The following is a 12,883-nucleotide window of genomic DNA, read 5'->3' on the forward strand; positions in this document are numbered from 1 at the left end:
TTCTTAGTTATTTAACATAAATGAACTTGTATTACTATACTAAGAATACGTTCACTGATGTCAGAAGTTGGTGACAATAGTAATCAGGAAGTCCAGAGAAGTTCTACTTTACTCTAACATTTTTCATTTTTAACCCTTGTTTTTGTTTGTTTGGGTGGCTGTACAAAAATTTTACTAGCAATATCCTTATGCATCTGTTACAATCCAACTCCTGAAAGGCACAAATTGGTGAGGCCATGAGACCAAAGATCACACAGAGCAGAGAATCAGACATAAGCTTTATTGGAACTAATGGACCAAAGGGAATCTTTGATGGCAGCTGGTCAAAGAATGAATGAAGATAGTGCTCCACAAAGAGATGAGAAAATGAGGGGTGATATAGTAGGGGTTTTAGAACAAGGACATTCCATAGTATGAGGACAGAGTTCCTGCTAGGGTCATGTGTAGCATACACATGGAATGTGGTGATGTTTTCACTGTACTCATAGGAAGGATGTTTACCAAGGACAGTTACTACATTGGGAAGATTATAGTTTGTAATACCATCTATGCATTCTCTCCCCTCTAGGGAGAGTTATTAACCTTTAATTTATGTCATGGTCATGCAGGCAGCTATGTGCTTGGAGTGGGTACTCTAGGTCCCCACTTTCCACCCCCACATAGCAGCCTACATTGACCTGAGGACAAGCATTGAATCCACATTCCACAGCAACAGTATGAAAGACAACAGAATAATAGGAGTAATATATACACAACATTGAACATTTAAGGACAAGGACGGCACAGGTGCTGCAGTAAGAATATCTAAAGCCATCCTATTTTGTAAAACTACCTTTGGTAGTTGGGTAGTTTCTTTGTTTAATAAGGAAATTGCTACTTTGGAGTCATTACAGGCTTGAGCAGTGTGATTGGCTAAAGCCTGTATGTGTTTTTCAGTGACAGTTGTAACACTACTTGTCACAAAAACAGCCAATGGGTATAACAACCAGGGAGCATGCTTTACTCTAGCCTTGATAGTAAAATCACACAACTCAGGGGGTAGCCACCCCACACCACGGATTCCCTCTTGTTGTTCGATGCACACAGAGGTGATGCGATCTAGGGTGACAGACTCTGCCATTAACCATCCCAAGCCATTATATACAGCATATCCTAGTAATGGTCTGGGCTTATTCACCTGTTCCTTATAAGTGAAAAAATATAATATGAGTCTCACTGAAAGACAGCAACTGAATCTCAGTCTTGTATGACAAGGTCTTGTTCCCAACTTTTTAGTGGGTAACAGAGTAGTCCAGGACTTTGAAACTGGACCTTGTGACCAGGGTTTTTGGTGGGCTTTAGGCTGACCAGCCGCCTTTCCTGTTTCCTATACTAACCTGCCTCAACTCCACCTTTAGAGAGTTCACAGCCTTATTCTAAAGGGGTTGCTGAAGTGTAGTGGTCGTTCTTCTGCAGCTGCTTCCTGCTGGTTGGGGCAGTAGAACCTGCCTGACCAGAGGTAAAAGTCTGTCTGCTCTGTTGAGGTTAAGGGAAGGTGGGTCCAGCATTGTGGTTGGAACTGGATGATATCCCCACATGACTGATAACCTTGTTCTGGAAGGGGTTAATTCTGGAAGAAATAAATGTAGTTAGAATTTTGAAGATACAGGGTCCTGCTAAAAGGATAAAGAAAATGGTGGTACTCAGCCCCAAAAAGGGGGCCAGCTGTGACATACTGGACCATGGGAATGAGAAAGTCCAGGTGCCGCCAGAGGCTACATCCTCCCAAAGCTGATGGGCTTGACCTTGTAAGTTTGGAATGCAGTCTAGGAAACTACCATCCCCAGTTCCCACAGCAGTGGTTAGCCTAGAGAGGTAAGAGGAGAGGCACTGCCCTAGACATAAACTCACAAAGACAGTACAGGCAGCAACATGATTAGCGCATGTGGCAAGCAAAATAAAGACAATACTTAAGAGAGCCATTCTTTTATCTTACAGGCATGTTCATTAATTACTTAGAAAATGAATTGTTAATAGATTTTTAACAAGTTCAATATCTTCTGTATATCATCTAGAAAAGATACTATATTTGTCGGTATATACATACAGTACTTAATAGTAATCAAGTCACTAATCAAAGCACAAGTTCCTCTTTGAACTGCAGTTAATAGATCTAAGCTCCAGGTGTGCGGTACCATCCTTGTTGTCTCTCCATGGGAGCAGGCCATCATGCTAGTTGTGTCTGTTTAGGTTCTACTCACATTTCTCTGGTAATTATTGCTCCACTTGGTATATCCTTCACTCAGCCAGCACTCTTCAGCGTCATTGACTTTTGGAAGGAAGCTCCGATGTTTCACTAGCCTGGTGCCTGGTGTCCTTTGGCACTATGAAACAGAGCCAGTCTGGAGACAATGTCCTTTGTAAATTTGGCTATATTAAGCCATCACCGGCTGCTGCAGGAGTCAGAAATTGCAGCATACTCTCCATTCACTCCAGGAGCATAACCAGAGATGTGGTAGATCCTTTTATTATTTTAGAGATCAGAGTGACCAATCTCACCAATAACTCAAATTGAGAGAGAACCATGCAGGGTACTGGAGGCCTGGTTTGAATGCACAAGAGAGTTTGACAATACTGTAGTCTATCTCTTAATTTTTATACACTTTCTAAATACTGCCTATGTAGAGTATAACATATTAAATGAACCTAACTGTTTTTCGTATTTTACTTTTTACTTCTGTGCTTTTACATGATGATGTTAATTCACAGGTATTTTACTTTAGCATTATAGGAGAAACTACTTTCTTCATTGTTTTATGAAAATCAAAGATTCCCAGTGGAATCGAGGTTATCTTCCCCTACCACAACTTCAATATGCAGATTGACGTGGTCTCTGACAGGTTTCCCTGTTATGAAGTTACTTTTTGTTATCAATATCAATTCAAGTTTCTGTTTAATAATGGCTCCCTGAAATTAGCCATTCATATATTTCAATTTGGAAAATGCTTTTGAAAACTTCCTGTAACTATTCATAAACACATTGACTATAGTCACTTCATCTCAAGACAAATTTCACCTTTAGAAAATACATTTCCTTACTGAATGCTACCTTCTACAACTTTCAGTATTCGTTCAAGCCTTGTCTTACCCATTTCTACCCTGATTTTATGAAACCCAGCCATCTTATCATAGGACAAAATACATTACCTTAAACACACTTATCAAACTTTAGTCAGCATTGACTATGAATTCACTTCTACAAACCTTTTACTTCTTTCTCTATCCATTTAAGTTTCATATCCCTTCTCTTCTGTAAAGAAAAAAAGAAATTCATTTCAATTTAGGCAAAAACATTTTTTAAAAAGAGGTTTGTAATAATTTCATTAGCCAAAGACAATTTTCATCATCTTAAAGATTTAAAACATATAGTATTAGTTTATTTTGTTAATATCCTGTAAACCTTGAAAGATTACATCCAAGCTAAATAAAATTGAAACCATTGTAGTTTATTCAAGAAATGTTCTTTTTTCTTTAATAAGATTCTAAAATTTTGAATAACCTTAAGAGCATACTGATTGCCAAGTTCTGGAATATATTATAATTGTTTAATTTGTTTAATCATAATTTTGAAAAATCTTTCCATAGCTTTTAGGGACTTTTATCTTTTCTTACTGAAATTTGATCATTGGATTATTACTGTCATCTCAAAAGATGTGAAAATTTAGTTGGGGAATTACAGAACAGACGATATAAAACAAGGTTTATTCTGTAATTTCCCCTCTGTCCCTACTTTTTAATTTCCAGGCATGGTAGACAGAATTCTAGGCTAAACTCTCGTCTCCCCTATCTTTCCATACCCAGCCCACCCCCTTAGTTTCCTAAACCAGTTTTTCTGAAATTCAGCCAAGGTTAGGAAAAGACTCTTGGTGTAGGATGGGCTATAGAAAGATTTTGGGAGAATTCAGGATAAACTTTTTAGTCTCTTTCTTTTGAGTAAGTTCTTTATTCATATTTTATGTGACTTTTTGTCCTGTTTGGCTTCTCCAGCTTGTGCTTCAGGAGTACTCATTTACCTATATAAGCACCCATTTAATTTTTAGCAATTTGAATAGAGTTCTTTAAAGAGTTTTCATTTGTTAATATTACCATCCAGAGGTATGAAAATACACACCAAAATAACAAACACAAAAAGAGTTAAGACACACCAACAGAGACATAAAGCTCACTAATTTGACTCATAATTCTCACTCCTTTGTCATGGCTGTACCCAGGCTCACCATCATTTCACTTCTCTGAGTTTTAGCGCTTTTAAGATCTCTTCTGGAATCAGTAGTGCCTGTAATATGCAAGCTTGTTCTTGGAAACATTTTATTGGTATCCAGCAACCAGTTAGGGATACTTCAGCAGTATAAATGCAGTTAAGCAGTAATTTAGCAGTTTAGACAGACACACATTTAACACTTACATATTCTGGATTATACTTCAGGAGTACACCTAGACTTGAAGTTCAGCAGTGAGCTCTTGAAAACTGAAAGTTCATTTTAACAACTTGATAAAAATTCTGATCAAAATAAAATGTGAAAAAAAATGTGACTATAACTTAAAACATTGTCAAAATAGCATCCCATTAAACTCTTACAGTTTATGCAGGTTTGCATTAACTTGGCACAGGCCATCAGTTAAGGAATCCTTTATCTCTGCCTTGCTAGAATTTATTCCTTTCTAACTTTAACTTCCTTCTAAGCAGCACACAGAGGCCTTTGCCGCTCATTCTGCCTTGGTTAGCCCCCCACAAGTCTCCTAACAGGAGCCATACTCTAGCTGCCACTACCTGGCCGTCTCCCTTTTCCTTATTTAAGTGCGTACCTGCCAGCGATTTTGGGGCATGTTCTCTCAGCAGTCCCCGTTTATCCTGTAGGGTAGCAGCGTCTCCCCACATTATAGGCTAACCCAGGATTTCCCCTGCAGATTCTCCTTTTCCTGAGCTCAGGCCTGCTACTGCTAATGGTTCGGTCTCCTGGTTGTGGCTTGCTAATTGTTACAACCCAACTCCCAAAGGGCCTGAGCAAGGCCAGCCAACATGAGGCTGCAAGACCAAAGAACACACCGGGCAGAGAATCAGTCATAAGCTTTACTGGGACTTAGGAACAGGAGAGACTCTTTGATGGCGGCAAGTCAAAGAATAAATGAAGATCGTGCTCTGCAGAGATGAGAACATGGGGTGGTATAGAAGGGGTTTCAGAACAAGGACATCCCATGGGGTATGAGAACAGAGTTCCTGCTAGGGTCATGTGAAACATACCCGTGTGGTGTGGTGATGTTTTCACTACACCTGTAGGAAGAATTTTTACCAAGGACGTTTACTGCATTGGGAAAATTATAGTTTACCATAAACATGTATGCACTCTCCCCCCTCTGGGGAGGGCTGTTAACCTTTAAGTTATGTCTAGGTCACACAGATGACTACATACTGAGGACCTGGTGGGGGGAAGCCTGGGTCCCCACAGCATCATAACAGCCAGGACCTTGACAGAGTTCAAGTAATAGACCCAGAAATAGTTCTGCTTTCTGCATATAAAACTTTATTGTAATGCTGGAATATTCAATTTTATTTGTCATCAGCTCATTCTGATGAGCAGTCTAGTGATGGAGTTAGGTATATTAGCAAATAATTGTAATTAAGCAGAGAGTTGGATATTATCATGCAGGTAAGTGGGTGTAGTGGCTTCTAGATGAAGTTCATTTGAGATAAAAGGGTCAAGAGACTGAGGTTACAGGGTTGGAAGAATTATCTACATTGGCATTAAAGTCACTGAATGGGAGAAGATGATAATGTATCCAATAAAGTATAGTCAAGTATTGATGTTTTCAATGAGAATATTAGAAGAGACCCAAAGAAATTTACTTTGCAGTGGATTGGCATTAGCTTCATTAATTAGTGTTTGACCTTTATCCCCAAAATATTTTACCCATTTTATAAAAATATACAAAGTGATTTAAGAGGTAAACAAATGATATTGATTATAAGGAGGAATAAAATATATGGGTGGATAAACAAGGAAATGGGATTAGCATATAAAGTGCATGCCATCTTGTTCTTGCCTGCTTGATTTCGACCCAGCTACAATGTTGCTTAATTTAAGCCTTAATTTAGAGTACAGAAAAACTGTGTATAGGGCATATCCTCAGACAATGGTCCATAAATAGTATTTCTCAAGTAAGCTTTGCTGAATTTTTAATAACTTGAGTTGAATAGCTATGAATAGAGATATTAGTATTCTATATACAATGCAGTACTGCTGATTGTGGCAACTCACACTTTATCAGTTATCTGAGAAGAGGGGAGCTTCACCACGTGGCTGAGGGAAGAGTCAGCTTTCTCTAAACGAAGGTGAAACAAGTCAATGGTATTGAATTATGGTTTAATACAAACAACAGATGCATTCAACATTTTATAATAATGCATATTTAGAAGTTCAAGGGATTCATTTGTGAGATCAAAACTTGAGGTATCTGATAAATTTGATTTTTTAAAAATTATGGATCTAGGCTTAAATTGACTGTTAAATTATATATGGATTCATTGTAATTTCTCAGGAAGACATTTCACAGCAGATTGTCTTTTAGCCAAGAAGATTAACATAACAGGTACCCTCTTCCTTATCACTGAAGTATAAAGCCTTTACTTATATGTGAGGCTAAGCAAAAGCCTAAACTGTATAATTCTCTCCAGAAAAGTAGAAAAATAAATATTAACAAAACTAAAATACAATATTTTATTATATCATTTTAAATACCCTTAAAATAGGCAATTTACCAAAGAAGATAAAATGGTAAGTTGCTAGAATTAAAGCAAGTTCTACTCTTATCAATGATATTGAATTATGGCTTTATACAAATAACGGATGCAGTCAACTTTTTATAAAAGATTCATTACCCACATTTACAAATATTATACTTTTTAAGAATTTTTTCTCATTTTAGGTTCAAGTTCCTTTGAATCTCAGAAGATGGAAAGGCCTTCTATTTCTGTTATTTCTCCAACGAGTCCTGGAGCTCTAAAAGATGCCCCACAAGTCTTGCCAGGGCAACTTTCTGTATGTATTTTTTGCATATGTTGAAGACCATTAACCTTTGCTCCTGTTTTTAGTCCGTCTTTAAAATTGTCTGACTTTCCATGAAGCCTGTGATAAATCCATAATCGTTTGATTAGCGAATCTTCTTCATCAATATTTCATGCATTTTTATTCATATATTCAAAATATTTATTGAATACCTACAGCATGCCAGATGAACACAAACATTAAATGATAAATGATAAACAAATAAAATATCTACTCTATTTTTTGTTTGCTATATAAAAATTCCCAGATTAGATATAATATTCTTAGAAAGTCATGTTCCATTTATTCGACAACCTTATGAGCCTGGATCCTGAGAAACTTGAATTTAAAATATTCCTGTTAACCTCTTAAGACATTTCTTAAAACTCTTCATTGCGACCAACATTGCTCTGAAAAAGCCAGTTTTTGCAATTATTTCCTTATTTATAATCTAGGGAAAACTGTAAAGAAGCTTGGTTACTGTAAGTAAAAAGTCTTATCTGTATTTAGATTATGATAGAATATGGGACTTTTTTTCATCAATAATGAAGAGAAAATCTTGCTTCAAATTGTTCTAAGACTAGTTGCTCTCTTGTTCTTTGGTAATATGTGGACTTTTAGTTTGTCTATGATACTATTCATTTGGTTTTATTAGAAAAAGAAGATAACTAAGTATGCTGCTATTTTTGAAAGTTTTCTTTTTTAAATTTCTGTTTGTAGTATATTGAAGATTTTATATATTTTCTTGTGTTTATCTGTCCTCCCATCTTTTTTTAGCATGTTTGTGTGAATGTCTCTTTATATTTAAAAAGGGGATGAAAATACATTTGCATCATATGAAAAACACATCTCTGCTATTTACTGGAAACCAGAGAGATGAATTCGTAGAGATCTAGGTTTGGTTCCTTTATCGTCCCTTACATAGACCAGTCGTTATGTTACATGTTAGTTGATTTATATAAAATGACTTCTAAATATGTTCAAACCTACAACCCAATAAACAATATATTTATGTTTATATTTCTTATTTAACCATAAAGCCAAAACTACTAAATTTTTAAAAATTAACATTTTTTAAACAAATCCATTTTATTGATGTTAATAAAGCATACAGTTCATCCAAAGTGTACAATCAGTAGTATTTGATATAATCACAGTTGTTCATTCAGTACTTCAATCACTATTAGAGCATTTTCATATTTCAATAATAATAACAAACAAAAAACAGACAAACAAGAAAATTCTTCACCTCTCATTCTCTTTGTGCTTCCCCCACTGGGCTAGCTGCTTTTTTGGCTATTCTATCCAAAGCATATAATCAGTGACTTTTAGTATATTCACAATGTTGCACATTCTTCATCTCAAAATTTTAGAACAATTTTATTACTCAAAAAATAAAGATACTACACACCTCTTAGCATTCCTTCCTCAGACCTACATAACCTGTTTTCATCTTTATAATCTGTTTTCATCTTTATAAATTGATTTATATTTACATTTTCTATAAAAAAATTAACATTTTATTTTAATGTGAGAGTGTAACTGCCAGCCAGAAATACTATACTAACTCTTAGAGTTCTTAGGAGATCTGAAATAGTATTTCAGTGTGCTTTTCTCCATTTTCTTCATTCAAACTATTAGGAAACCTTAGTAGGAATGTCATTTGATCTTCATTTAGTTTGTAGGTATTATTTATGTCCTTTTCCCCTTCATGTCATAAAGATGAATACCATGAATAGATTAATTATAGAACTTAAATGAAAAAAAGTGAGAAATATCTAGCAGTGCTGGTGTGAAGTAGGTCCACAGTAAATGCATTTGCTGACATCATTAAATAGTTGTGTATCTTGTTCTTAATATCGAAACTCTGATTTATTTTAACTACATATGGACACTCTAAATGCATTTAGTGCCACTATAATCAACAGGACAGTTTGAATTTGTATTTAGCATTTGAAGGCTAATAATTTAGGATATCCCCTTCTTCTCTTACATTTCTGTGTATTATAGTCCTAACAGTGTATTTTATAACTTTATACATACTATTTATTACAATTTCTTTTCAAATCAATTTAGAGAAGAAGGAAAAATATACATTTAACTCTTTTGTAATTACAAAATTGTCTTTACCACATACCCTTTGTTTTTTTCCTGTGGTTTTGAATTAATGTCAGGAGAACTTCAACCTGAAGAACTTCCTTCAATATTTTTTACAAGATGTGCCCACTAGCAACAAATTCCCTCAATTTTTATTTGAACAAGACTTTATTTTGCCTTCATTTTTGAAAGACAACATTGTTGGATATAGGATTCTTGTTAACAGTTATTTTCGTTGAGCATTTTGGATATGTTATCCACTGCCTCTTGGTCTTCTGTGTTTCTGCTGAGAAGTTAGCTCTTAATCTTACTGGGATTTCTACTTGGAGTTTGTTAAGTTTCCTGTGTATTGTTTTTCATTAAATTTGGGAAGTTTTCAGCCATTGCTTCTTTGGATAATTTTTCTGCTCCTTTCTCTTCTCTTTCTTTTACTCCTGTTACACTTATATTAGTGTGCTTAATAATGCCCCACTTTTCTCTGAGGCTCTCTTCTTGTTTCTTCTTTTCTCTGTCTGTTCTTCTCTTTGTATAATCTCTACCAGTCTATCTTCAAGTTCACTAATTCCTTTACCAATTCAAATCTACCGTGAGCCTTTCTGGTGAATTTTTATTGTATTTCATTCGATTCTTTTTTATAATTTTTATATTTTTATAGTTATTTTACTATTGAATGAGACATTGCCATCATACCTTCCTCTGAGTCTTTAACCATGCTTTCCTTTAGTTCTACAACAAATTTATAATAGCTACTTTGAAGTCTTTCCTTTTAAATCTGAAATCTGGTCACTCTCACAGGCAGTTTCTGTTGTCTCCTTTTTTTTATTCTGGTGTATAGGTTTTACTTTCCTATTTTTGTGTTTGTATACCTTAAATGTTTTTGTTGAGACCAGGCATTTTAGATATGTACTTTTGAAATATCTGCCTCCCACTCCCCTCTCAGGTATTTGTAATTTGCTTATTTGTTTAGAGACTGGCTGGATTATTTTAGTAACATCTATTCTCTCCCTCACCCCATGTCTTAAATTTCTGATATTGCTCCTCATCCTTCACCCTGGATGGATGAAGTATGTCTCTGTTCCTCTGTTTCCATGACCACACACAGCTGTTAACCTCCACTGTTTTCCAGTTGATTGCTTTATTGTTTTCAACAATATCCTAGGACATGAACTGCTCTGCAATCTAACCCAAACAAATTGTGGGTTTTGAAGGAATAGTTTCTGAGGTCTGTGTTTGATATTTGATCTGACCCCAGGAGGGCCTCTCCCAGCTGTGTTATTTTCCTGCTTCTTTCTTGCAAGTTAAAGGACTATAGTCTAGGCTGTACTTCATTAAATCCACAAATCTCCTCTCAGATACCTTTCACCTCAATCTCCCTTGTGCTTCAGGGTACATTTAAGCTTGAACTGTAGCAGATGAAGTAAGTTCCTTTGGGAAGACTTTTTTAGGAGCTATCTGTTTTAAAGCCTACTTCTTCCTTCAGGCAAAATGTCTCACCCAGAACACTGGAGCTGGTGAATGGGACAATGGCAAACTTCTCTCCAAGTGACAACCTTACTCTAGGAATTTAGAGCTCATCGGAGGGGTGGAGGCAGCAGCAGGAGGTCCTCTCAGCTCTCCTTTCCTGCCATGGAACCACTGCCTCTTGAGCTAGGACAAGTGTAAGGGCCTCAGTATTGGAGAGGGGCATCAGACATACTCACCCTGGACTTAGCTATAGTAGCAGCTAGCTGAGGCTGGGTGAGAAAATTTGAAGCCCTATTCCTCCCAGGAAGAAAGCCTCCTGAATGGAAGCTGTGGAAAAGGAGCTCTGTGTTCCTGGCTGCCACATTGTGGAAGCGAGCCTTGCTGAGCTGGGCAGGGGAAGGTGAGAGCAGCCTTGGTTCAAATATCACAGACTCTCGCCTTTCTTACTGAATATTCATGGATTTTCTTGAATACATATGCCAGCACTTGCTGTTTGCCCTTCGTACCATTTCCAAAGGCTTTAATCATTGTGGTTTTGTTTTTGTTTTTTTTTTTAAATAATTTTCTCCAGTTCACTAGGGAGTGGGTCAGTGGAGCTCCTCTTGCTGCCATGCTGCAAGTCAATCTTTTTTCTTAATTTTTCTTACTGGTTTTATTTTCATAATGTGATACAATATAAGAGAGTAAAAATTAATACTGTAGTCCAGCCAGTTTAAAGTCATGTTTAAAATATTTGAAAAGTAAAATATTCTCAATGGTTATACTTTCAAATGGGCATTTTCAGAAATAGTATCTATAATTCAATTGTATTGAATTAAAATTTCTTTAAAAATAATTTTATTGTTATTTTTGTGAAATCATAATATCTTATGTTTTTGGTGTGTTTTTTTTCGTAAATAGTAATTAATTTCTGTGTTCATCTTAGGTGAAACTATGGTATGATAAAGTGGGACACCAGCTAATTGTAAATGTTCTACAAGCAACAGATCTACCCCCCAGAGTAGATGGGCGCCCCAGGAATCCCTATGTGAAAATGTATTTTCTTCCAGATAGAAGGTAGTGAAAATTTTAGAAAAAAATGCTAAATTATATACTAATTGAGAAGGTAGACTTTCTTCCCCTGAGTTATATTTTTAAAATATAAGAGATAATTCTGAGGCAATAAATTACATTATTGTGAAAAAAAAATTCCTTGGACCTTGTATTTCTCTGTAAATAATCTGCCTTTTTAAAAAATTTGAATTACCCTATTTATATATGTATATCAGTCTTTAATTGCCATACAACATTTAGAATGCATCTTTATGTGTATGCCTATAGTCACAATTACTGCTTAAATTGTAGTTGAAATTAGAATAGTATTAAACTAGAAAGTTGTTTTAGAGTTTTAAATTTTAAGAATAAACTATGAATTGAAAATAATAAAAATTCCAATGGTGCATTACTTGTAGCAACAGTAGATGGCAGCATATACTTATTTTTGCTTTTTTATTTACATGGCATTTTTATTTTTCAGTGATAAAAGTAAGAGGAGGACCAAAACAGTAAAGAAAGTACTAGAACCAAAGTGGAATCAAACTTTTGTCTATTCACATGTACATCGTAGAGATTTCAGAGAAAGAATGTTAGAAATAACTGTGTGGGATCAACCAAGAGTTCAAGAAGAAGAAAGTGAATTTCTTGGAGAGGTGATGTATTTTGTAAAGATTCAAGGCAGACGTTTTAAGGAACTTTTTTGTGATGTATTTTAATTATGATTGCTTTTAACATTATGCTTTGTAAAGCCATTTTAATTAGAAAACTTCCATTTCAGATCCTCATAGAATTGGAGACAGCACTTTTAGATGATGAACCACATTGGTATAAACTCCAGACACATGATGAATCTTCACTACCTCTGCCTCAGCCATCCCCTTTCATGCCCAGGCGACATATTCATGGAGAAAGCTCCAGCAAAAAGCTACAAAGTAAGTTAAAGGTCTTTGTTGTGATGATCCAGTTAGAAAGTAGCATTTAAAATGTTTTGTCAAATAATTTATCAGACATGAAAAGTAATTGGAAAATTTTTCATTAATATTAAGAGACTTGGCAACATTTTGTCCTACATTTTTGCAGTCTGCCATGTTATACATAGCATGATAGCGTAATTCCAGAGCTGAAAGTTGAAGTACTATGCATTATAATTATTTTCACAGGACTGATTCTGTTGCTGATTGCTTGACTAATAGTGTAATTATAGC

General features: G+C 35.4%; 1 protein-coding gene across 50 annotated transcripts in view; it reads left to right on the plus strand.

Annotated features, from left to right (window-relative positions):
- RIMS1 (regulating synaptic membrane exocytosis 1) overlaps positions 1–12,883 on the plus strand; it is a 538,768-nt gene that overhangs the window by 341,408 nt on the left and 184,477 nt on the right. For all 50 annotated transcript variants that reach the window (XM_058306992.2, XM_058306985.2, XM_058306986.2 and 47 more), the window contains 4 exons: positions 6,964–7,076; positions 11,569–11,699; positions 12,160–12,331; positions 12,457–12,610. In XM_058306992.2, coding sequence (XP_058162975.1) covers positions 6,964–7,076; positions 11,569–11,699; positions 12,160–12,331; positions 12,457–12,610 — 570 coding nt within the window. The remainder of the gene's footprint in view (positions 1–6,963; positions 7,077–11,568; positions 11,700–12,159; positions 12,332–12,456; positions 12,611–12,883) is intronic.

Source organism: Dasypus novemcinctus, chromosome 11 (assembly GCF_030445035.2).
Source record: "Dasypus novemcinctus isolate mDasNov1 chromosome 11, mDasNov1.1.hap2, whole genome shotgun sequence".
Classification (NCBI taxonomy): domain Eukaryota; kingdom Metazoa; phylum Chordata; class Mammalia; order Cingulata; family Dasypodidae; genus Dasypus; species Dasypus novemcinctus.